This window comes from Labrus mixtus, chromosome 3 (genome assembly GCF_963584025.1).
Source record: "Labrus mixtus chromosome 3, fLabMix1.1, whole genome shotgun sequence".
In the NCBI taxonomy this organism is placed as follows: domain Eukaryota; kingdom Metazoa; phylum Chordata; class Actinopteri; order Labriformes; family Labridae; genus Labrus; species Labrus mixtus.
In genome coordinates this window covers 3674309-3700096 of record NC_083614.1, presented here as the reverse complement: position 1 = coordinate 3700096, position 25788 = coordinate 3674309, and the positions used below count along the sequence as shown (strand labels likewise).

Sequence of the window (25788 nt, the reverse complement as noted above, 5' to 3'; positions counted from 1 at the left end):
GTAACTTCTCCAGGAGGTAAACAGGCTGTAACGTCTGCAGCAGGTCAAAAAACTGTAACATCTGCAGAAGGTAAACAGACTGTAACGTCAGCAGCAGGTAAACAGGCTGTAACGTCAGCAGCAGGTAACAGACTGTAACCAGGTAAACAGACTGTAACGTCTGCAGCAGCTAAACAGACTGTAACGTCTGCAGCGGGTAAAAAGACTGTAATGTCTGCAGCGGGTAAAGAGGCTGTAACGTCTGCAGCGGGTAAACAGGCTGTAATGTCTGCAGCGGGTAAACAGGCTGTAACGTCTGCAGCGGGTAAATAGACTGTAACTTCTGCAGCAGGTAAACAGGCTGTAACGTCTGCAGCAGCTAAACAGACTGTAACGTCTGCAGCGGGTAAAAAGACTGTAATGTCTGCAGCGGGTAAACAGGCTGTAACGTCTGCAGGTAAACAGACTGTAACGTCAGCAGCAGGTCAACAAACTGTAACGTCTACAGCAGGTAAACAGACTGTAACGTCAGTAGCAGGTAAACAGGCTGTAACGTCTGCAGCAGGTGAACAGACTGTAATGTCTGCAGCGGGTAAACAGACTGTAATGTCTGCAGCAGCTAAACAGACTGTAACGTCTGCAGCAGGTAAACAGGCTGTAACATCTGCAGCGGGTAAACAGACTGTAACTTCTGCAGCGGGTAAACAGGCTGTAACATCTGCAGGTAAACAGACTCTAACGTCTGCAGCAGGTAAACAGACTGTAACGTCAGCAGCAAGTAAACAGGCTGTAACGTCTGCAGGGAAACAGACTCTAACGTCTGCAGCGGGTAAACAGACTGTAACGTCAGCAGCAAGTAAACAGGCTGTAACGTCTGCAGGTAAACAGACTGTAACGTCTGCAGCGGGTAAACAGACTGTAACGTCTGCAGCAGGTAAACAGGCTGTAACGTCTGCAGCGGGTAAACAGGCTGTAACGACTGCAGCGGGTAAACAGACTGTAACGTCTGCAGCGGTTAAACAGACTGTAACTTCTGCAGCAGGTAAACAGGCTGTAACGTCTGCAGCAGGTAAACAGACTGTAACGTCAGCAGCGGGTAAACAGGCTGTAACGTCTGCAGCGGGTAAACAGACTGTAACGTCAGTAGCGGGTAAACAGGCTGTAACGCCTGCAGCAGGTAAACAGTCTGTAACGTCTGCAGCGGGTAAACAGGCTGTAACGTCTGCAGCGGGTCAACAGACTGTAACGTCTGCAGCGGGTAAATAGACTGTAACTTCTGCAGCAGGTAAACAGGCTGTAACGTCTCCAGCGGGTAAACAGGCTGTAACGTCTGCAGCGGGTCAACAGACTGTAACTTCTGCAGCAGGTAAACAGGCTGTAACGTCTGCAGCGGGTAAACAGACTGTAACTTCTGCAGCAGGTAAACAGACTGTAACGTCTGCAGCAGGTAAACAGGCTGTAACGTCTGCAGCGGGTAAACAGACTTTAACGTCAGCAGCGGGTAAACAGACTGTAACATCTGCAGGTAAACAGGCTGTAACGTCAGCAGCAGGTTAACAGACTGTAACGTATGCAGCAGTTAAACAGACTGTAACCAGGTAAACAGACTGTAACGTCTGCAGCAGCTACATAGACTGTAACGTCTGCAGCGGGTAAACAGGCTGTAACGTCTGCAGTGGGTAAACAGGCTGTAACGTCTGCAGCGGGTAAACAGGCTGTAACATCTGCAGCGGGTCAACAAACTGTAACATCAGCAGCAGGGAAACAGGCTGTAACGTCTGCAGGTAAACAGACTCTAACGTCTGCAGCGGGTAAACAGACTGTAATGTCAGCAGCAGGTAAACAGGCTGTAACGTCTGCAGGTAAACAGACTGTAATGTCTGCAGCGGGTAAACAGGCTGTAACATCTGCAGTGGGTCAACAAACTGTAACATATGCAGCAGGTAAATAGACTGTAACGTCAGCAGCAGGGAAACAGGCTGTAACGTCTGCAGGTAAACAGACTCTAACGTCTGCAGCGGGTAAACAGACTGTAACGTCAGCAGCGGGTAAACAGGCTGTAATGTCAGCAGCGGGTAAACAGGCTGTAACGTCTGCAGCGGGTAAACAGGCTGTAACGTCTGCAGGTAAACAGACTGTAACTTCTGCAGCAGGTAAACAGACTGTAACGTCTGCAGGTAAAGAGACTGTAACATCAGCAGCAGGGAAACAGGCTGTAACGTCTGCAGGTAAACAGACTCTAACGTCTGCAGCGGGTAAACAGACTGTAATGTCAGCAGCAGGTAAACAGGCTGTAACGTCTGCAGGTAAACAGACTGTAATGTCTGCAGCGGGTAAACAGGCTGTAACATCTGCAGTGGGTCAACAAACTGTAACATATGCAGCAGGTAAATAGACTGTAACGTCAGCAGCAGGGAAACAGGCTGTAACGTCTGCAGGTAAACAGACTCTAACGTCTGCAGCGGGTAAACAGACTGTAACGTCAGCAGCGGGTAAACAGGCTGTAATGTCAGCAGCGGGTAAACAGGCTGTAACGTCTGCAGCGGGTAAACAGGCTGTAACGTCTGCAGGTAAACAGACTGTAACTTCTGCAGCAGGTAAACAGACTGTAACGTCTGCAGGTAAAGAGACTGTAACGTCTGCAGCGGGTAAACAGACTGTAACGTCAGCAGCAGGTAAACAGGCTGTAACGTCTGCAGCGGGTAAACAGGCTGTAACGGCTGCAGCGGGTAAACAGACTGTAACTTCTGCAGCAGCTAAACAGACTGTAACGTCAGCAGCGGGTAAACAGGCTGTAACGTCTGCAGCGGGTAAACAGACTGTAACGTCTGCAGCGGGTAAACAGACTGTAACGTCAGTAGCGGGTAAACAGGCTGTAACGCCTGCAGCAGGTAAACAGTCTGTAACGTCTGCAGCGGGTAAACAGGCTGTAACGTCTGCAGCGGGTCAACAGACTGTAACGTCTGCAGCGGGTAAACAGACTGTAACTTCTGCAGCAGGTAAACAGGCTGTAACGTCTCCAGCGGGTAAACAGGCTGTAACGTCTGCAGCGGGTCAACAGACTGTAACTTCTGCAGCAGGTAAACAGGCTGTAACGTCTGCAGCGGGTAAACAGACTGTAACTTCTGCAGCAGGTAAACAGACTGTAACGTCTGCAGCGGGTAAACAGACTTTAACGTCAGCAGCGGGTAAACAGACTGTAACATCTGCAGGTAAACAGGCTGTAACGTCAGCAGCAGGTTAACAGACTGTAACGTATGCAGCAGGTAAACAGACTGTAACCAGGTAAACAGACTGTAACGTCTGCAGCAGCTACATAGACTGTAACGTCTGCAGCGGGTAAACAGGCTGTAACGTCTGCAGCGGGTAAACAGGCTGTAACGTCTGCAGCGGGTAAACAGGCTGTAACATCTGCAGCGGGTCAACAAACTGTAACATCAGCAGCAGGGAAACAGGCTGTAACGTCTGCAGGTAAACAGACTCTAACGTCTGCAGCGGGTAAACAGACTGTAATGTCAGCAGCAGGTAAACAGGCTGTAACGTCTGCAGGTAAACAGACTGTAATGTCTGCAGCGGGTAAACAGGCTGTAACATCTGCAGTGGGTCAACAAACTGTAACATATGCAGCAGGTAAATAGACTGTAACGTCAGCAGCAGGGAAACAGGCTGTAACGTCTGCAGGTAAACAGACTCTAACATCTGCAGCGGGTAAACAGACTGTAACGTCAGCAGCGGGTAAACAGGCTGTAACGTCTGCAGCGGGTAAACAGGCTGTAACATCTGCAGCGGGTAAACAGACTGTAACGTCTGCAGCTGGTAAACAGGCTGTAACGTCTACAGGTAAACAGACTCTAACGTCTGCAGCAGGTAAACAGACTGTAACGTCAGCAGCAAGTAAACAGGCTGTAACTTCTGCAGCAGGTAAACAGGCTGTAACGTCTGCAGCAGGTCAAAAAACTGTAACATCTGCAGAAGGTAAACAGACTGTAACGTCAGCAGCAGGTAAACAGGCTGTAACGTCAGCAGCAGGTAACAGACTGTAACCAGGTAAACAGACTGTAACGTCTGCAGCAGCTAAACAGACTGTAACGTCTGCAGCGGGTAAAAAGACTGTAATGTCTGCAGCGGGTAAACAGGCTGTAACGTCTGCAGCGGGTTAACAGGCTGTAACGTCTGCAGTGGGTAAACAGGCTGTAACGTCTGCAGCAGCTAAACAGACTGTAACGTCTGCAGCGGGTAAACAGACTGTAACGTCAGCAGCAGGTAAACAGGCTGTAACGTCTGCAGGTAAACAGACTGTAACGTCAGCAGCAGGTCAACAAACTGTAACGTCTACAGCAGGTAAACAGACTGTAACGTCAGTAGCAGGTAAACAGGCTGTAATGTCTGCAGCAGGTAAACAGACTAATGTCTGCAGCAGCTAAACAGACTGTAACGTCTGCAGCAGGTAAACAGGCTGTAACATCTGCAGCGGGTAAACAGACTGTAACGTCTGCAGCTGGTAAACAGGCTGTAACGTCTACAGGTAAACAGACTCTAACGTCTGCAGCAGGTAAACAGACTGTAACGTCAGCAGCAAGTAAACAGGCTGTAACTTCTGCAGCAGGTAAACAGGCTGTAACGTCTGCAGCAGGTCAAAAAACTGTAACATCTGCAGAAGGTAAACAGACTGTAACGTCAGCAGCAGGTAAACAGGCTGTAACGTCAGCAGCAGGTAACAGACTGTAACCAGGTAAACAGACTGTAACGTCTGCAGCAGCTAAACAGACTGTAACGTCTGCAGCGGGTAAAAAGACTGTAATGTCTGCAGCGGGTAAACAGGCTGTAACGTCTGCAGGGGGTAAACAGGCTGTAACGTCTGCAGCGGGTAAACCGGCTGTAATGTCTGCAGCGGGTAAATAGACTGTAACTTCTGCAGCAGGTAAACAGGCTGTAACGTCTGCAGCAGCTAAACAGACTGTAACGTCTGCAGCGGGTAAAAAGACTGTAATGTCTGCAGCGGGTAAACAGGCTGTAACGTCTGCAGGTAAACAGACTGTAACGTCAGCAGCAGGTAAACAGACTGTAACGTCAGCAGCAAGTAAACAGGCTGTAACTTCTGCAGCAGGTAAACAGGCTGTAACTTCTCCAGGAGGTAAACAGGCTGTAACGTCTGCAGCAGGTCAAAAAACTGTAACATCTGCAGAAGGTAAACAGACTGTAACGTCAGCAGCAGGTAAACAGGCTGTAACGTCAGCAGCAGGTAACAGACTGTAACCAGGTAAACAGACTGTAACGTCTGCAGCAGCTAAACAGACTGTAACGTCTGCAGCGGGTAAAAAGACTGTAATGTCTGCAGCGGGTAAAGAGGCTGTAACGTCTGCAGCGGGTAAACAGGCTGTAATGTCTGCAGCGGGTAAACAGGCTGTAACGTCTGCAGCGGGTAAATAGACTGTAACTTCTGCAGCAGGTAAACAGGCTGTAACGTCTGCAGCAGCTAAACAGACTGTAACGTCTGCAGCGGGTAAAAAGACTGTAATGTCTGCAGCGGGTAAACAGGCTGTAACGTCTGCAGGTAAACAGACTGTAACGTCAGCAGCAGGTCAACAAACTGTAACGTCTACAGCAGGTAAACAGACTGTAACGTCAGTAGCAGGTAAACAGGCTGTAACGTCTGCAGCAGGTGAACAGACTGTAATGTCTGCAGCGGGTAAACAGACTGTAATGTCTGCAGCAGCTAAACAGACTGTAACGTCTGCAGCAGGTAAACAGGCTGTAACATCTGCAGCGGGTAAACAGACTGTAACTTCTGCAGCGGGTAAACAGGCTGTAACATCTGCAGGTAAACAGACTCTAACGTCTGCAGCAGGTAAACAGACTGTAACGTCAGCAGCAAGTAAACAGGCTGTAACGTCTGCAGGGAAACAGACTCTAACGTCTGCAGCGGGTAAACAGACTGTAACGTCAGCAGCAAGTAAACAGGCTGTAACGTCTGCAGGTAAACAGACTGTAACGTCTGCAGCGGGTAAACAGACTGTAACGTCTGCAGCAGGTAAACAGGCTGTAACGTCTGCAGCGGGTAAACAGGCTGTAACGGCTGCAGCGGGTAAACAGACTGTAACGTCTGCAGCGGTTAAACAGACTGTAACTTCTGCAGCAGGTAAACAGGCTGTAACGTCTGCAGCAGGTAAACAGACTGTAACGTCAGCAGCGGGTAAACAGGCTGTAACGTCTGCAGCGGGTAAACAGACTGTAACGTCAGTAGCGGGTAAACAGGCTGTAACGCCTGCAGCAGGTAAACAGTCTGTAACGTCTGCAGCGGGTAAACAGGCTGTAACGTCTGCAGCGGGTCAACAGACTGTAACGTCTGCAGCGGGTAAATAGACTGTAACTTCTGCAGCAGGTAAACAGGCTGTAACGTCTCCAGCGGGTAAACAGGCTGTAACGTCTGCAGCGGGTCAACAGACTGTAACTTCTGCAGCAGGTAAACAGGCTGTAACGTCTGCAGCGGGTAAACAGACTGTAACTTCTGCAGCAGGTAAACAGACTGTAACGTCTGCAGCAGGTAAACAGGCTGTAACGTCTGCAGCGGGTAAACAGACTTTAACGTCAGCAGCGGGTAAACAGACTGTAACATCTGCAGGTAAACAGGCTGTAACGTCAGCAGCAGGTTAACAGACTGTAACGTATGCAGCAGTTAAACAGACTGTAACCAGGTAAACAGACTGTAACGTCTGCAGCAGCTACATAGACTGTAACGTCTGCAGCGGGTAAACAGGCTGTAACGTCTGCAGCGGGTAAACAGGCTGTAACGTCTGCAGCGGGTAAACAGGCTGTAACATCTGCAGCGGGTCAACAAACTGTAACATCAGCAGCAGGGAAACAGGCTGTAACGTCTGCAGGTAAACAGACTCTAACGTCTGCAGCGGGTAAACAGACTGTAATGTCAGCAGCAGGTAAACAGGCTGTAACGTCTGCAGGTAAACAGACTGTAATGTCTGCAGCGGGTAAACAGGCTGTAACATCTGCAGTGGGTCAACAAACTGTAACATATGCAGCAGGTAAATAGACTGTAACGTCAGCAGCAGGGAAACAGGCTGTAACGTCTGCAGGTAAACAGACTCTAACGTCTGCAGCGGGTAAACAGACTGTAACGTCAGCAGCGGGTAAACAGGCTGTAATGTCAGCAGCGGGTAAACAGGCTGTAACGTCTGCAGCGGGTAAACAGGCTGTAACGTCTGCAGGTAAACAGACTGTAACTTCTGCAGCAGGTAAACAGACTGTAACGTCTGCAGGTAAAGAGACTGTAACATCAGCAGCAGGGAAACAGGCTGTAACGTCTGCAGGTAAACAGACTCTAACGTCTGCAGCGGGTAAACAGACTGTAATGTCAGCAGCAGGTAAACAGGCTGTAACGTCTGCAGGTAAACAGACTGTAATGTCTGCAGCGGGTAAACAGGCTGTAACATCTGCAGTGGGTCAACAAACTGTAACATATGCAGCAGGTAAATAGACTGTAACGTCAGCAGCAGGGAAACAGGCTGTAACGTCTGCAGGTAAACAGACTCTAACGTCTGCAGCGGGTAAACAGACTGTAACGTCAGCAGCGGGTAAACAGGCTGTAATGTCAGCAGCGGGTAAACAGGCTGTAACGTCTGCAGCGGGTAAACAGGCTGTAACGTCTGCAGGTAAACAGACTGTAACTTCTGCAGCAGGTAAACAGACTGTAACGTCTGCAGGTAAAGAGACTGTAACGTCTGCAGCGGGTAAACAGACTGTAACGTCAGCAGCAGGTAAACAGGCTGTAACGTCTGCAGCGGGTAAACAGGCTGTAACGGCTGCAGCGGGTAAACAGACTGTAACTTCTGCAGCAGCTAAACAGACTGTAACGTCAGCAGCGGGTAAACAGGCTGTAACGTCTGCAGCGGGTAAACAGACTGTAACGTCTGCAGCGGGTAAACAGACTGTAACGTCAGTAGCGGGTAAACAGGCTGTAACGCCTGCAGCAGGTAAACAGTCTGTAACGTCTGCAGCGGGTAAACAGGCTGTAACGTCTGCAGCGGGTCAACAGACTGTAACGTCTGCAGCGGGTAAACAGACTGTAACTTCTGCAGCAGGTAAACAGGCTGTAACGTCTCCAGCGGGTAAACAGGCTGTAACGTCTGCAGCGGGTCAACAGACTGTAACTTCTGCAGCAGGTAAACAGGCTGTAACGTCTGCAGCGGGTAAACAGACTGTAACTTCTGCAGCAGGTAAACAGACTGTAACGTCTGCAGCGGGTAAACAGACTTTAACGTCAGCAGCGGGTAAACAGACTGTAACATCTGCAGGTAAACAGGCTGTAACGTCAGCAGCAGGTTAACAGACTGTAACGTATGCAGCAGGTAAACAGACTGTAACCAGGTAAACAGACTGTAACGTCTGCAGCAGCTACATAGACTGTAACGTCTGCAGCGGGTAAACAGGCTGTAACGTCTGCAGCGGGTAAACAGGCTGTAACGTCTGCAGCGGGTAAACAGGCTGTAACATCTGCAGCGGGTCAACAAACTGTAACATCAGCAGCAGGGAAACAGGCTGTAACGTCTGCAGGTAAACAGACTCTAACGTCTGCAGCGGGTAAACAGACTGTAATGTCAGCAGCAGGTAAACAGGCTGTAACGTCTGCAGGTAAACAGACTGTAATGTCTGCAGCGGGTAAACAGGCTGTAACATCTGCAGTGGGTCAACAAACTGTAACATATGCAGCAGGTAAATAGACTGTAACGTCAGCAGCAGGGAAACAGGCTGTAACGTCTGCAGGTAAACAGACTCTAACATCTGCAGCGGGTAAACAGACTGTAACGTCAGCAGCGGGTAAACAGGCTGTAATGTCAGCAGTGGGTAAACAGGCTGTAACGTCTGCAGCGGGTAAACAGGCTGTAACGTCTGCAGGTAAACAGACTGTAACTTCTGCAGCAGGTAAACAGACTGTAACGTCTGCAGCGGGTAAACAGACTGTAACGTCAGCAGCAGGTAAACAGGCTGTAACGTCTGCAGGTAAACAGACTGTAACGTCAGCAGCAGGTAAACAGGCTGTAACGTCTGCAGGTAAACAGACTGTAACGTCAGCAGCGGGTAAACAGGCTGTAACTTCTGCAGGTAAACAGACTGTAACGTCTGCAGCGGGTAAACAGACTGTAACGTCAGCAGCAGGTAAACAGGCTGTAACGCCTGCAGCGGGTAAACAGGCTGTAACGTCTGCAGCAGGTAAACAGACTGTAACGTCTGAAGCAGGTAAACAGGCTGTAACGTCTGAAGCAGGTAAACAGACTGTAACGTCAGCAGGTAAACAGGCTGTAACGTCTGAAGCAGGTAAACAGACTGTAACGTCAGCAGGTAAACAGGCTGTAACGCCTGCAGCAGGTAAACAGACTGTAACGTCAGCAGGTAAACAGGCTGTAACGTCTGCAGCAGGTAAACAGACTGTAACGTCTGAAGCAGGTAAACAGGCTGTAACGCCTGCAGCAGGTAAACAGACTGTAACGTCTGAAGCAGGTAAACAGGCTGTAACGCCTGCAGCAGGTAAACAGACTGTAACGTCTGAAGCAGGTAAACAGACTGTAACCAGGTAAACAGACTGTAACGTCTGCAGGTAAACAGACTGTAACCAGGTAAACAGACTGTAACGTCTGCAGCGGGTAAACAGACTGTGTTGTTGTTTTTGTCCTTGACAGGCTCATATTGTTATGGAGTGTACCAACATTCTTTAAAACACAAACTGCTGTTGCATACAGAAGTTGGTTGTCAGTCGATTTATGTTTGACCTTGTGTATCGGCTCATCCTTCAAAACACAAGCACAGTGATGACATCAACAGAAGTGGACTTGTGACCTTCATGTTCTGCAGTAAAATACAATAAAAACAGACAAGACCTCTCACAATGAACCATCCTTTATTTAAAGTTCAGATGCATCACATGATTCCAGCAGAAGATGACATCAGGTGTTGTTATGTTACACCTTATCTCTCTGAGAGTTTAAATTTGTATACAGTAAAGTCAAGCAAGCATATACTGGATTCCTGAATTGATCTCCTCACAAACACCTGCTCACATCTCTACTTGCAGCGTCTGCGTTCAGCCGCATTCTTGATCTCTCTCAGCAGAGTTTCTTTGTTTCTCTTCATGTTCTCTTTCGCCGTCTCGAACAACAACTTGATCTTGTCCTGACTGTATGGACCCTGGAAGGTGCAGTACTCTGACATCTTTGCTTTCACCTCCTCTGCATCTGAAGCATGATAAAAAACAAAGATGATCAGACAGATGTTTGAGAGTTTTACATTCTCCTGATTTAAGTGCAAGACCTTTGCAGTTGTTTCTGTTGAAGAGCGGCAGGAACACGATGGTGGGCTCCTTCTCCTTCCCCTCAAACACGTAGCAGTCCTTCGGCCAGTCTCGCTCCTCCAGGATTTTCTCGTCTATCTTCGGGAAAGGCTTCTTCAGCTTGGCTGCATAATCTCTGGCCACAGTCAGAGTCTGTGAGTCGAGACATGAGCTAATCAGACCTATTTGTTTTTTTGAACCAGGCTGTAAACAAACTCAAGGAACTGCAGGATTATTTTTCAACAACGGAGGATGCTGCTTGATAAATACATACTCTCTCACACACACAAACACACTGAGCAGTACCTCGAACATGTTCCCTGCGCTGTACTCTGGAGCGATGATGAGGTCGATGTCTCTCTTGTCTCCCAGAAATGACTGGTAGGGGACATTCACCAATAACCCGGCGTCCACCAGATGGAGATTCTCTTTAGTGTGGAGGCAAGGTGGGACGCTGGAGTCTGCCCGGCAACAGGAACATCAAATATTTAATTCAACCAAGTTTCAGGCAGACTTGTTTTGATTGTCATGTATGTTTTTGTATTGTCTCACGTTATATTTTTCCTTTCACAGTTACTGTATATCAACAGAAGGCTTCTTATACACCTCTATACATACAGATATACATTATATCTTTTTGAAAGTGAGTCCAATAGACTCTCCTTTAAACTCTAATTTTGGTCTCCAGCAGCTGCTGAGACAAATGTTTGACCTTTAAGCTGCTAAATGCACCACTTCACTGTTTGTCTTTGTCTCTGCTTAGTGGTGCTGAGGTTTCTTTGTGTTTGGAGAAACATTGAGCTCAAAGACCCTGAAATGTTCCTAAGAACTGACGGGACCATGTCTGCATGTGGTGGATCCTGGTGATGTTTTATACGTGCACACCTCGTCTCAAAGCTTACATGCTCTGCACTCTCTGAGGTTCATCGCTCAGATTAAATCACTGTTTGTTGGATGCATGTGTTGGATGGTCGACTTTGTCCACACACAGATTTAAACACGAGAGTGTTCTTATCTACAAGTCTATCTCAGGTCTGCTTAAACCTTCTGACCTCCATCAGCCAGAAGAGTACAGGGACTTATAATCTTCCTGCTGTCTGTTCCAAAGGTCAGAACTGAGCTGGGGAAAAAGACGTTTAAGTTTGCTGCTCCTTTTACTCTGAACCAATCACCAAAAGAGCTGAAACAAGCTGCTCTCATTGGAGGATTTTAAGATGATGTTTAAGGTCACATATTCTCCTCCTCTTCTTCAGTGTAAATAAATCTCAGAGCTCCTCAAAACATGTCTGTGAAGTTTCTTGTTATAAATCCACTCTGATCCTGTATTTGATCATGCCTATAAACCCCTCTATTTCAGCCCTGCTCAGAACAGGCTGTTTCTGTGTCTGTACCTTTAAATATGTAAATGAGCTGTGTGTGACCACGCCCCCTCTCTTGAAGGGCTTGGGTGTACTCGGGCTTTCTCGCTCCATGCCCTATTGTTTACGGTGAGAAGGCAGACTCAGAGGGCAGAACAAGCACCTAGCTGTGGGAGTGTCACCCACCTGGGGGAGGGGCTACTGCCCTTTGTGATGTCATGAAGGGAAAATCTTTAAAGGGTGAAAAAAATTCACATACACGTATCATTTGACCCATTCAAACTTTGGACAACTGCAGATTGTGTTTTAAAGGTATTTAAGTCAGAACACACAAAGTATAATATACAATAATAAATATCAAAACTTTCCTTTCTCTAAACATGGTTGAAATACTTTCACAGTGAGTGTTGCTGATATAATGTGTGGTCTTACTTTGGAATTGGTAGAGGAAGTTGTTGGTTGTTCCCCACTCCCACTTCAAGATTAGAGGTAGGACACGCGTTATTATAAATTTAGCTGTGAGAGAAACAGAAATACACAGACGTGTTTACACCTCATTCAAATCAAACAAACGTGTTAGATCGGCTGTTTCTCTTCCTCTCTCTGACCGTGAGTTATGAAACCTCCGTCCACCAGACTCTGGCTCCAGCACTCCACCACAGCCAGCAGCTGCTCACTCCCCTGCTGGAAAACACTTTCCATTTCCTGCAAACTCTTGGACTCGGACTCAACAAGAAGCGCCTCATCTGGAAGAGATCCCATCGCACAATGTGGTGTTTCAAATCATACATTTACTTCTTCTTAATGCAAACCAAGTGATGAACCAACATGTTTACAGTGAATAAATGAAAATAATAAGTGGTCAGGTTCATATCTCTGATTATCATCATTACAAGCGTTTTCCAGTAGTTTGTGCAGCTTGTCGAGGTCAGACTGTGCAGCGGGATCCTTCACGGTGTTTCTGGTCACAGCTATGACTTTACGGAAGCCTTGGTAAAGACGCTTGTACTGTGTAGCTGCAGGGTCCTCTTGATCGGGCACTGAGTGGCACAAAAAACATCAAGTTATTACAACAAGAAGTTGATCAAAGGACCAATCACTGCCAATCAGTTAACCACCAAGTCACCACTAAGTAACCACTAAGTCACCACTAAGGTACCACTAAGTAACCACTAAGGTACCACTAAGTAACCACTAAGTCACCACTAAGTAACCACTTAGTGGCTACCGAGAAGTGGTTGAAAACAATCTTTAACCTTAGATATAGAGTTTTAGTTAAGGTAACCTCAACACAACCCCCCCAAAAAATGCACGACAACGCCACCTTGGGAGTTTCAAAACATCAAACACACAAGGAGGTTGAGGGAGAAAGGTAGACCTTGACAGAGGCTGAGGCTTACCAATGGTGAGATGAGTCGACGAGGGGTGAGAGGGACCCCAAGAAAATTAAAAGTGAAAAAGCACCCCAATAACATGAGGCAGTCACTCACACACTCTATCATAAAGTAAAATCAAGACCAGGGATAGACAGCAAAAAGGAAGGGGGGAAAACCACCACCCGGGACACCAGCACCACCACCTTTGGCTCTCAGTAATACAAGGACAGGGAAGGGGAGTTAGTGAGGTTGCAATTAGCGAAAGAACATAACAAAACACAATATAGGAACAGAATTGACCAAAGTTGATAGGGTTGGCAGCCACCAATTAACAGGTTAACCTGTTAAATGCTGCCAAAACAACCTGTAATTGCAAATTAAGAAACAAAACCCCAGAAACAAATAATGAAATAAAATAGAAAAGACACTTAATTGAGCCAAAATATGTTATAATGTACTCAAATTATCTAACAAAAATAACAAAAACAATGAAAATTAATTTAAAAAAGTGAATGTCACCTATTAATTAACTAATTGAATAAACAAAGTTGATAAGTTACTGAAACTATAACTAATGTGCAGCACTACTAGATAGGACAAAATAACCAAAATAATAAACCCCACATGTACCCCTTAAATTAACCAACAAAAGCTGTCAGCTACATCAGCACACTTAAAGGGATACTTCACCCATTTGCATTAAGCTTTGTATCATTAGAAACCTGGTAGTATTTTTGAATGGTCATGCACCCGGCCCTCATTTTCCCCTGAGACAGGAAATCTTTGTATTTCTGAGTCTGAAAAGGAGCTTCCAGTGACGCAAAAATCATAATTTTGCGTCACTGGAAGCTGGAAGCGGGGTGAAACTACAACACTAGTTCCTCATATTTTTGACCACTGAAGCAACAGACCAATCACAGATCAGTGGGTGGGACCTCGCTCCCAGAATCGAAACTTAACATCCGCCATATTGCTTGGAAGCTATGCTAACAGGCTCTATGGAGAAAGCTGATAATGGCGAAAAAATATAAATATAGCGGCGAGACGGCTACTGCCGACAGGCCGGTCTTGTGTCTTGGCTGCTGCTGCCCGCTGGCCACCAGGGCATTTCTACTGCATCTATGACCCAATGTCAATACAGATTCATGTTTCAACGGGTGAAGCATCCCTTTGAGGATTTAGAATCCACATTGTGACAGCTATACAGCAGAATTAGTCCCTCAGCCATCGATGTGGGCAACAAAATCACGACAGTAGCAAGCTAAACAGCCAGCGAAATGAAGCCTGGTAAAGCAAAGCAAAGCAAAGCAAAGCAGGCGGCAGGGCAAAGCAGCACAGAGCGAAACAGAGGCTCAGCAAAGAAGCAATTATTCCTGAATTAATCCAACACCGTCACAGCACACCAGAGGAGCGGTTACAAGCCCAACAAGCAGTCCCTGCCACACATAAATACATGATAAATACAAAGAAAATAACGGCAAGGGCTTACAAGACTTGTCGTGAGGCGTACATACCAATCAGGCCGTGTTCATCCACACACAAGGTGGAGGCGTGCGTCATGCTCTCGCTGTAGGGGTCGTAACCAGCAGCTTCATTCACACTGACTGAGAATCCACCAAGAAAAATCTCTAAATAAAGGCAAGAAGGTATCATGAAACAATGCATAGGATATAAGTTTTAGTTATATGAGATGGACAGGAGCTGGAAATGGCTATCCTTTAAAGAGGGCCCCCATGAGGTGATAGGCTAACGAGAACCCCATTGAAAGGAAAGCAACAGAGCCTCACTTATTAAGCAGGGATGAGACATAATCATCCTGCTACAATCTGTTAAATTGAAATTAAAATAGAAAAATCTTTGTTTAACTTCACTATGAATCTCTTTAGTTAAATTTAAGCATTAACTTGTTCAATTGGTTCATTTAAGTAATGGTAAATGCAATTGTTTGTTTATCAATGAAGCTTCATCTGATCTCTTGTCATCAGGTATGAAATGATGAAGTTTACCATGCAGCCAGTGAAGGATGTAGTCTATGATCCTGCCTTCATGAGCCAACGCACTGCCAAAAATGCCTGCACGGGTTGAAGAGGAGGATTCATTTTTTTTATGACAAACCATCCTTCAGGATCAACACATGCAGAAAATTCAAGAGGACATTTTTTTCCTCTGTTCCCTCATCCGATGTTCCCTCAGGCCGATGATCCCTCATCCCGATGTTCCCTCAGGCATATGATCCGTCATCCCGATGTTTCCTCAGGCCTATGATCCATCACCCCGATGTTTCCTCGACCCTATGTTCCCTCATCCAGATGTTCCCTCAGCCTGACGTACCCTCATCCCTATCTTCCCTCATCCTAATTCCTCCTCAGCCCTACGTACACTCATCCCTATGTTCCCTCAGGCCGATGATCCCTCATCGCGATGTTTCCTCAGCCCTACGTTCTCTCAGCCCTACGTTCCCTCATCCCGATGTTCCCTCAGGTCAATGATCCCTCATCCCTATGTTCTCTCATCCCGATGTTCCTTCAGGCCTCTGTTCCCTCATCCCAATGTTCCCTCATCCCGATGTTCCCTCATCCCGTTTTTCCCTCAGGCCGATGATCCCTCATCCATATGTTCCCTCAGGCCTCTGTTTCCTTCATCTCGATGTTCCCTCAGGCCTATGTTCCCTCATCCTGATGTTCCCTCATACCTATGTTCCCTCATCCCAATGTTCCCTCAGTTTTCTTTAGTCCCAATGTTCCCTCATCCCTATGTTCCCTCAGGCCGATGATCCCTCATCCATATGTTCCCTCATACCAATGTTCCCTCATCCCAATGTTCCCTCATACCTATGTTCCCTCGTCCCAATGTTCCCTCAGTCCTCTGTTTCCTTCATCTCGATGTTCCCTCAGGCCTCTGTTCCCTCATACCAATGTTCCCTCTGTTCTCTTTAGTCCCAATGTTCCCTCATCCCAATGTTCCCTCATACCAATGTTCCCTCGTCCCAATGTTCCCTCATCCCAATGTTCCCTCATTCCTATGTTCCCTCATCCCATCATACCAATGTTCCCTCAGGCCTATGTTCCCTCATACCAATGTTTCCTCAGTCCTCTATTTCCTTCAGGCCTCTGTTCCCTCAGGCCTCTGTTCCCTCATACCAATGTTCCCTCTGTTTTCTTTAGTCCCAATGTTCCCTCATCCCTATGTTCCCTCATCCCAAGGTTCCCTCATACCTATGTTCGCTCATCCCAATGCTCCCTCATACCAATATTCCCTCAGGCCGATGTTCCCTCATCCTGATGTTCCCTCAAGCCTCTGTTCCCTCATCCCGATGTTCCTTCAGGCCTCTGTTCCCTCTTCCCAATGTTCCCTCATCCCGATGTTCCCTCATCCCGTTTTTCCCTCAGGCCGATGATCCCTCATCCATATGTTCCCTCAGGCCTCTGTTTCCTTCATCTCGATGTTCCCTCATACCTATGTTCCCTCATCCCAATGTTCCCTCAGTTTTCTTTAGTCCCAATGTTCCCTCATCCCTATGTTCCCTCAGGCCGATGATCCCTCATCCATATGTTCCCTCAGGCCTCTGTTTCCTTCATCTCGATGTTCCCTCAGGCCTATGTTCCCTCATCCTGATGTTCCCTCATACCAATGTTCCCTCATCCCAATGTTCCCTCATACCTATGTTCCCTCGTCCCAATGTTCCCTCAGTCCTCTGTTTCCTTCATCTCGATGTTCCCTCAGGCCTCTGTTCCCTCATACCAATGTTCCCTCTGTTCTCTTTAGTCCCAATGTTCCCTCATCCCAATGTTCCCTCAGGCCTCTGTTTCCTTCATCTCGATGTTCCCTCAGGCCTATGTTCCCTCATACCAATGTTCCCTCATCCCTATGTTCCCTCATTCCTATGTTCCCTCATCCTAATGTTCCATCATACCAATGTTCCCTCATCCTGATGTTCCCTCATACCTATGTTCCCTCGTCCCAATGTTCCCTCATACCAATGTTCCCTCGTCCCAATGTTCCCTCATCCCAATGTTCCCTCATTCCTATGTTCCCTCATCCCATCATACCAATGTTCCCTCAGGCCTATGTTCCCTCATACCAATGTTTCCTCAGTCCTCTATTTCCTTCAGGCCTCTGTTCCCTCAGGCCTCTGTTCCCTCATACCAATGTTCCCTCTGTTTTCTTTAGTCCCAATGTTCCCTCATCCCTATGTTCCCTCATCCCAATGTTCCCTCATACCTATGTTCCCTCAAGCCTCTGTTTCTTTCATCTCGATGTTCCCTCAGGCATCTGTTCCCTCATACCAGTGTTCCCTCTGTTTTCTTTAATCCCAATGTTCCCTCATTCTGATGTACCCTCAGCCCTATGTTACCTCATCCCTATGTTCCCTCATCCTGATGGCTCCTCAGCCCTACGTTCCCTCATCCCTATGTTCCCTCATCCCTATGTTCGCTCATCCCAATGCTCCCTCATACCAATATTCCCTCAGGCCGATGATCCCTCATCCATATGTTCCCTCATCCTGATGTTCCCTCAAGCCTCTGTTCCCTCATCCCGATGTTCCTTCAGGCCTCTGTTCCCTCATCCCAATGTTCCCTCATCCCGATGTTCCCTCATCCCATTTTTCCCTCAGGCCGATGATCCCTCATCCATATGTTCCCTCAGGCCTCTGTTTCCATCATCTCGATGTTCCCTCAGGCCTATGTTCCCTCATCCTGATGTTCCCTCAGGCCTATGTTCCCTCATCCTGATGTTCCCTCGTCCCAATGTTCCCTCAGGCCTATGTTCCCTCATACCAATATTCCGTCATCCCAATGTTCCCTCAGTCCTCTGTTTCCTTCATCTCGATGTTCCCTCAGGCCTCTGTTCCCTCATACCAATGTTCCCTCATCCCAATGTTCCCTCATTCCTATGTTCCCTCATCCCGATGTTCCATCATACCAATGTTCCCTCAGGCCTATGTTCCCTCATACCAATGTTCCCTCAGTCCTCTATTTCCTTCATCTCGATGTTCCCTCAGGCCTCTGTTCCCTCATACCAATGTTCCCTCTGTTTTCTTTAGTCCCAATGTTCCCTCATCCCTATGTTCCCTCATCCCAATGTTCCCTCATACCAATATTCCCTCAGGCCGATGTTCCCTCATCCATATGTTCCCTCAAGCCTCTGTTTCTTTCATCTCGATGTTCCCTCAGGCATCTGTTCCCTCATACCAATGTTCCCTCTGTTTTCTTTAATCCCAATGTTCCCTCATTCTGATGTACCCTCATCCCTATGTTACCTCATCCCTATGTTCCCTCATCCTGATGGCTCCTCAGCCCTACATTCCCTCATCCAGATGTTACCTCAGGCCGATGATCCCTCATCCCTATGTTCCTTCATACCAATTTTCCCTACACACATTTTTCACATACATTATAAATGTATTTTGGAATCAGTGTGAGTAATATATCTGAAACAATATAAAGACCTTAACAACAGTCTGTTTCAACACTGAACGGTCACAATTACCAGCTGCTTCAAAACTGCAGTGCTGCAGTTCCACTCTACCTCTCCATGTGAACACATACCTTTTAGTTTGACCATGTCCATCTCAGCTATCTCCTCCTGCACCTTTCCGTTCTCGAACTTGCTGCCCAGAAGAGATGTTTCGATGAAGAGGCCGAGGTCTGTGAACCCGGCCTCATGAGGACTTATCTCAAACCACGTCCCTGAGAGACACAGAGGATGTTTAATATCATAACAGTCAATAACTCTCTGTCTTTTCATGAACTAACATGACGTGTTAGAGAAGCCTGGCTGTACCTTTCACAGGCCCCTCTGACAAGCAGTGCTTCTCTATGGCGCAGTAGATGGGGTAGGGGTTGGTGGCGTCTCGGCTGGCCTCCGCAGAAAGAAGCCGCAGGTCCATCTGATGAAACAGGAGATCAAATCAGAAGACTCCAAATAAAATCAAAGTGTGATGCACTTAAATTGGACACTTTAATATAAAGGAGTCAAAAGTTTTTCTTCTACTGGAACCTTTTTCATGATTTTAGCTGAGGCCAGCATCCCCCAGATATCAGTGAGAGAGAAGTCCTCCTCCTTCGCTCGCTCGTCCAGCCATGACAGAGCCTCGCAAGCCTTCACCCCTGGACCAATCAGGCTGGACATGGCTTTGTCCATCTCCTTGCTCCACCGTGGGTTACTGTACAGAGAGGCCATGGACCTGACGGAGGAGAGGACAAGGGGAGGAGAGACTGACATGAAGAGCCTGCAGTTATACGTCTCTTCATAAACAGAAACACAGCTGTTTCTCACCGACAGGAGACAGCAAAGAAAACGTGTTGCTGCGACTTTTAAGCCTCTGACTAAGGCATGCATCTTCTCAACACCTAAAATCTTTGTATGCTGGATACCATGGAGCATTGAGGTTTATAACTGATCTGAAGGCCCTATAACCCATCACTGTTCTCTGTATGATGGAGTCATCTGGCCTGCATCGACCACTCCTCGACTAAATCAGTGACATGTCCTGATTTGATAGACTATACTGAACCTGCTCCCCTAAAACCGAGTGATTTTATACACATGAAAAATGTTGGAAGCCTCAGTCTCCACCCTGTGATCCAGTCACTTAAAGTCCTCTTGTTACCAGCTCCCAGGGTCTGAGGGAGCTGCTCTCTTTACATCAAGTAGATCGAAGGTGTTGGTGAACGATGCAGTCACCGTCACATTAAATAAATTGTAAAATAAGCGTTAGCATGTTATTGTAGATCAAACACTGCATCTGCATTAATTAAACATCATGCATTGGATGAACCATTTAGATAAATTCAGAGTATTCTCGAGTATTCTCTCGTGTCGCTTCTGTCTCTTTCCATAAAACCTGAGATGCTGTGAATTAGACTCATTGACAGTTGAATGCAACATTTTCATGGGACTGAACTGAAGCTGCAGACCTGTTCATCTCGTTCACACAGTCTGATGCTGAAGTGTGAGTGTGAATATCATTACCATGTCGACCCAGAGACTCCTGCCAGGTAGAGCACAGAGTCCAGCAGACCGTCTTTCCCCATCTGATAGAGAGTTCCCACCAGAGCCACGGCGGCTCTCTGACCTCCACCTGAACCCAGCATAGCGATGTGAGGGACCGAGTCCTGCAGGGAGAAATCATCGAGAGGTGAAAGATATATGTCCCAGCCTAACTCTGCTGGAGTGATCTGAAAGATCCGGCTCATTTATTATATTAATAATTGTGTGCTCATAAGTAATCATATGTTACTCAGTAAACTCTATGTCTTTATAAAATTCACATAAAAGTACAGAGTGAATCAGTGTGCACTGCACATTATAGACCATTAACATAATCCACTAAGGCTAAGAAATGTACAATGCACATATGCTTAACTAAAACTAAAGCACTGTGGCCAAGATGACAGCAGCTCAGCCTGCAGAGTCCCTGCTCTGAAAAGGACGAGTACAAGAAGCATATGAGGACAGCTCTACTGGAAAGTACCAAGGACAGTTATGGCTGATGGCTAATGAAAAAAACAAAAGACCCTAGGAGGGTACAGAGTACAAGCTGCTGCCATCTGTTCGCAGATATACCTACACCTAGGTGCAGGACTAACAAATTAAAAAATTTATTTGTCCCTGGTACCATTTTTCTCCTAAAAGACATAATGTAACCCCCCTGCCCCTCGGGGATGATAAAGTCTACGTTGACCTTGACCACTGTGCAGCCTGATCAGAAGATGTTAAACATTAAAAAATAATCTTTCATGAAAGAAAAGAGTAAAGAGACAAATCTTCTGTTTCTGATGTTTCTTCTTCTCTTACTTCAGAACAGTTGATTCTCAGAATTTTGAGAGACTGCAGGACGCCTTCTTTCCTCTTGAGAACGTACTTCTGTTCACCTTCACACAAACTCTCAGACTGACGCACGGATTTCTGAAACAAACAAACAACAGTTAAATCAACATTGTCTTGGGGTGTGCACACTGGCAGAGTTTCAGGACGTTGATTTTGTGCACTTTAGACGGAGTGCAGTTTGCCTGGCAGTTGAAAACAAAATATGTCCCAATGGGGCTCTGGTGGAGCAGTGTTTAGTGCCCATGTATGAAGGCTGTAGTCCTCCAAGCTGGCGGCCCGGGTTCAGATCCCACCTGTGGCTCCTTTCCCGCATGTCATCCCATACTCTCTCTCGCTCCCTGATTTCCAACTCTATCCACTGTCCTATCTCTCCATTAAAATCACAAAATCTTTAAAAATAAAAATAAATATGTCCCAATATTGGGTCACCTAGGACTTCTATTTATGTTGCCATGGTTTCTAAACAATATATTGTTAGATTTTTACCAAAAATCATATTAAAAAAATCTGAAATTATGACACCTCTAGTGTGCAGCAGGTTAGAGAAGTATGAGTCTACTTCCTGGTTAAAAACATGAGACCCCCTAACACAGCATGGTTTGTCGTGCAGCTCTCACCTCAGTTCTTTTCTCCTCCATGTTGCTCTCTGTTGATGCCACAGCTTCAAAATCACGAAGCATACTAACATCAGGAGGAAGTAACCTAACCTAACCCTAACCCTGTTAAATATTAATATCACAGTTCTGCCCTCTGACTCCTGATCATCAGGAATGCTCACTGGACAGACTCTGACAAGATCAGAAAGACAAACACAAAAACTGTATCGAATAGCTGCTCTCTCTCTCTCTCTCTCGTACACACACACACACACACACACACACACACACACACTACATACGGGGTCTCACTGGGCGAGTTAAGACAATTATCTTTTTCATGTTTGTTTTGTTTGTTAGTCTCAGCTAAGTTTTGCATGTATGTCATTAAACCTCATTTTAATATTGGATGCGCTAATACCCGGTCTGGGTCTTCATTGAGGGTGACTTTGTGGCTAAGGCAGCCCTCTGCCTCCCCCTATGGTTTGAAGTGGTTTTGACCGTCTGACAGTGTGAAGTGGTCCTTAGTGGTGGACGTGCATGCAGTCACCCTTTTCTGTTATTGTGCTGTTCAACTGATTGCTGTGTGTTAGTGTGCAGTGTCTCTTAAGGGTGTGTTTATCCTCACTTGGTGTGTTTTTAGGGTCGTAGGGTGGCCACTTTGGCCAGGATGGGTTTACCTCAGCTGACCCCTTTTAACCCAGGGTTTATAGCCATTGTTTAAATTAAATAATATTGTTAATAAAGTCTATATTTCTATTACTTAAAGTGTGAATTCCTCTTGCCTCTGACACCGGACCAGACCGGATTAACAAATGTGGTGGCAGTTTACAATCTAACCCTTATCTAAAATTATGACAGTCTTTTCTGAGGAACTCCAGAGCTGCTGGTTTTATGACTTACATAGAAGTGATGTCTGGGGTTTTGGTCAGAGTTCACGTCTCCGAGGTCAATTCGTAAATAGCAGAGCGTTCTGTTTCCTGCTTGGTTGTTTATTCAAGGTGTTGTAAAAGTTCATAATATCCTTTCTCCCAAAGCCTGTCTGAGGGAGAGACTTTTAAATCCTTAATCAGTTCCTTTGTTCTTGGTAAAAAGTAACCAAGATGTTAATCCACAGTCTGTGAGTCCTGCAGGCGAAAGGTTGTAAAACATGGCTGCTAATATCAGATACAATAGTACATATTCAAATTCTAAAGTGTCTTTCTAAAATGTTTTAGGAAACCGCTTAAAAACAAGTGTTATAAGTAAATGTTTGTTCATTTTGCTTAGGTTCAGTTTAAAAGTATATCTGTAATCAGTCTTTGTCAGACACGTGATTTTTTAGTTGGTGACGTCACGTCAGCGCCATATTAGCGGTAGCAACAAAACCAAAACACAACAGAGAGAGAGAAATAACGTTTGACACTAAATGTATTCAATCGACCCACTTAATCGTCAAACTGAAGAAGAAGAAAGCGTTGTGAGGAGATACCATACCATATTTGGAGAATTTAGCATCAATCAACGATATTGATCCTTACGACCTAGCCGCAAGATGTTTGAATACTGACCCGGCATTGTTGCCTCCGACCTCGTACCTGGGCATTACAAATTACCTTGTGTATGGTATAAGTACATATACTTTTGACCAGTTCAAGAACTATAAATCCCTTGAGGCCCACGGACATTTTACGAATAGGACGCAATGACTTTAATTACCAAATAATGTCATGTGTGTATAATAAGGGCCTGCTTATGGTTTCTTTGCTTTGTTTATTTAACACGCACCAACCAAAGATGACAGCTGGGTGTGTTCTTGCTGTTCAAACTAGCATAATATATATGCTTACTCACTATTTATATTATGTTACCGTTAACTGAACTATTCAAAACGGCACACTACACACAGACAGCAGCTTGTAGCAGATAACCAAATGCAGATTGTGCACTTTGTTTATGTTTACCTGTTCTCTAGTGTTGCTGCTATTTCTAAATAAAAGAATCTTCAGCATCTTTTGGATTGTGACATTTATGGAGGGCAGGGTTCATGTATGAAAAAAATACATGGCTTAACAAATAAATAAAATGCTGGTAATGAAAGTGAAAATAATAAAATACCTAATAAACTTGGTAACCGATTACATTTTAAAATGGGTAAATACTGTTAAAAAAATCATGGATAACTAACAAGAACAATACATATACAGAAATGTCTTTATGTATACTTTATTATGTAACAAGATAAAAGAGCAAAGGCTATGTCTGGTGTTGTGAGTGTTTTCCTGGCCACTTTCTCCAGCGCCCTCTTTGGTGCCCACTTTCCACGTCTGAGTTCTCAGTCTGTAGTTGGTCCCTTCTTCCAGCTTCATATGCTTCCTCCTCATTGTGAGGCTGATTTAGTCAGCCCGGTAGGCATCCAGCTCAGCTGTTTGCAGGCTGTTTCTCCTTTGCTGCTGGTGTTTACCCTGCCTGGCAAAGCGCGCAATGTCTGTCTGTGCAATGTTTGTCTGCGTAATGTCTGTGTGGCCCAGATCAGTCTCCATCATTTCTTCAGCAGGTTGGCTTGTAATGACATGTAGTTTTTAAGATCTTAATTAGACCTGATGATCTGAAATCTGTTGTCTACTAGCTTGGCTAAACTAGGCATGACTCTGAAGTTAATTTAGCCAATTTTTAGGCTGATAAATAAATAATCAAGCAACATTATAAACACAACAAAAACGATGTTACTTACCCTTATGCAAGTGTCGAGATCGAACACACATGAACGGAGATATCTTAGCGAACGTGATGTTTTTGCGTCTCACCGCTGCAACTCAGGTCATCCGACGCCTCTTCGATATGCCCTCTACCTGCGGTCCAAAGCCCCTTTTCCAGGTGGGAAACTTAAAATAATGTGCCTCGTTGTCAAGTGCTTTACCTTTCACGTCATGTGACTTATTTCTGCAATTAATCACACAACACGAGCGAACCATTTCTCCAAAAAAAGGAAGCAAAGCAAGACATGTGTGCACGTGACTTCTGATCCTTATGTAAACAAAGAGCTACTACCGTCAACTTGGCGCATATAACCACAATGCATTGCGGTCAGCGTTAGCAATGCGACACCTGACAAAGACTGATTGATTGGTTTGGTCTTGAGAGTTTCTTATTTTACACTTCCGGTTTTACGCCAGCAGGGGGACCGTGCTGTCTGAGCCTCATTCATTACACCATTGAATGAAAGCCAGCAACAACGTGTTTGTTTCTTTCTTCTTTATTTCTCCCCTTACAGGTAAGAATACTGGTTAAAAGTGAATAAAATCAAATATAAATGTGTACGTTTCCGGGAACAAGTTAGTGTTAAAGGTCCCATATTATGCTTTTTCTGGTTTTATATGCTCTTTAGTGTGTTTTCCAAGTGTCCTGTGCATGATTAGGCACATCTATGTGCAAAAATTCAAAGTCTGCGGAAACGCGGCTTCTCCTACGTCCTACTGTCAGCTGTAGCATTAGCTGCATGTAACGCTCGGTTCTAGCCCCCCTCGATAAAAATGTGTCAGTCCAACGTCATTGTCAGTGTGAGAGCACTGATCTAAGCCCATTGGCTCGTTGTGGCAAGCCCAGCAGCTCATGTTGCACGCCTGTTAACTTCTGTAGCACGCCCACGATATGTCGTAGCCTGCGGTAGCACAGTAGTGCTAAGGTGCTAATGTTTATGCTCCCCTCGGACGGAGCCAGTGGCTGCATTCCCAATATAGTAAAAGAGGCGGGACATTTCCAAGAACCGTGCTGAGCAACTGACCAATAACAACAGAGCGGATCGGCAGACCAATCAAAGCAGACTTGGCCCACGTGGGGTCTAACAGTGGGGGCTCAGCAGAGCGTAGCTGACGGACTCAGAGTGTAGAGGGAGCAAGGAGGAGCAGTACATGAAAACAGACACTTTTTTAGAACTTTAGCTATTGTGAACGTACAAAAGTAGGTACATAGATTAAATATATGAACCCCAAAAAGGGCATAATATGGCCTTCTGTGCTAAGCTTTCTGTGTATAAAGTATTTAAATATGTTTATTAAGCGGTTTAAGTATGAATGTGTTTGCCGTGATGCGTGCATGCTAGCTTGAATCACACAGACAGAGCGCGATAGAGACACATGTAGTGCGTCTACTGAGAGTGTGTGTTATGTGTTATGTGTGTTAGCGTACCAAACCGAAAAGACAAAACTCAGAGATTCTCTGCAGGACAGACTTAATGGACAAGAGGAGGAGATATATATATACTGGATTCCTGAATTGATCTCCTCACAAACACCTGCTCACATCTCTACTTGCAGCGTCTGCGTTCA

General features: G+C 45.9%; 2 protein-coding genes and 1 long non-coding RNA gene across 3 annotated transcripts in view; 1 reads left to right on the top strand and 2 right to left on the bottom strand.

Annotated features, from left to right (window-relative positions):
* Nucleotides 1-25788, top strand: part of gpx4a (glutathione peroxidase 4a) — a 101063-nt gene that overhangs the window by 37362 nt on the left and 37913 nt on the right. The window lies entirely within an intron of this gene.
* The window catches only part of LOC132972059 (uncharacterized), a 71487-nt gene that overhangs the window by 31065 nt on the left and 14634 nt on the right, over nt 1-25788 (bottom strand). The window lies entirely within an intron of this gene.
* LOC132955461 (cytosolic phospholipase A2 gamma-like) lies at nt 10054-21565 on the bottom strand. The gene is made up of 14 exons (XM_061028311.1): nt 21503-21565; nt 20853-20963; nt 20028-20170; nt 19053-19239; nt 18837-18942; nt 18602-18742; nt 15059-15124; nt 13803-13808; nt 12570-12704; nt 12285-12422; nt 12109-12192; nt 10625-10779; nt 10300-10471; nt 10054-10223 (listed from the first exon to the last, which is right to left on the bottom strand). The coding sequence occupies exons 1-14, from the start codon at nt 21563-21565 to the stop codon at nt 10054-10056; spliced, it is 1677 nt and encodes a 558-aa protein (XP_060884294.1).

What these genes read in the sequence shown, in the direction of transcription:
- LOC132955461 (XM_061028311.1), bottom strand. Translation starts at nt 21,565, where the DNA reads ATGCTTCGTGATTTTGAAGCTGTGGCATCAACAGAGAGCAACATGGAG. An exon ending in TGGAGGAGAAAAGAACTGAG is followed by an intron (nt 20,964 to 21,502) that starts GTGAGAGCTGCA and finishes TGTTTGTTTCAG; the next exon opens with AAATCCGTGCGTCAGTCTGA. An exon ending in CAGCTAAAATCATGAAAAAG is followed by an intron (nt 18,943 to 19,052) that starts GTTCCAGTAGAA and finishes CTGTTTCATCAG; the next exon opens with ATGGACCTGCGGCTTCTTTC.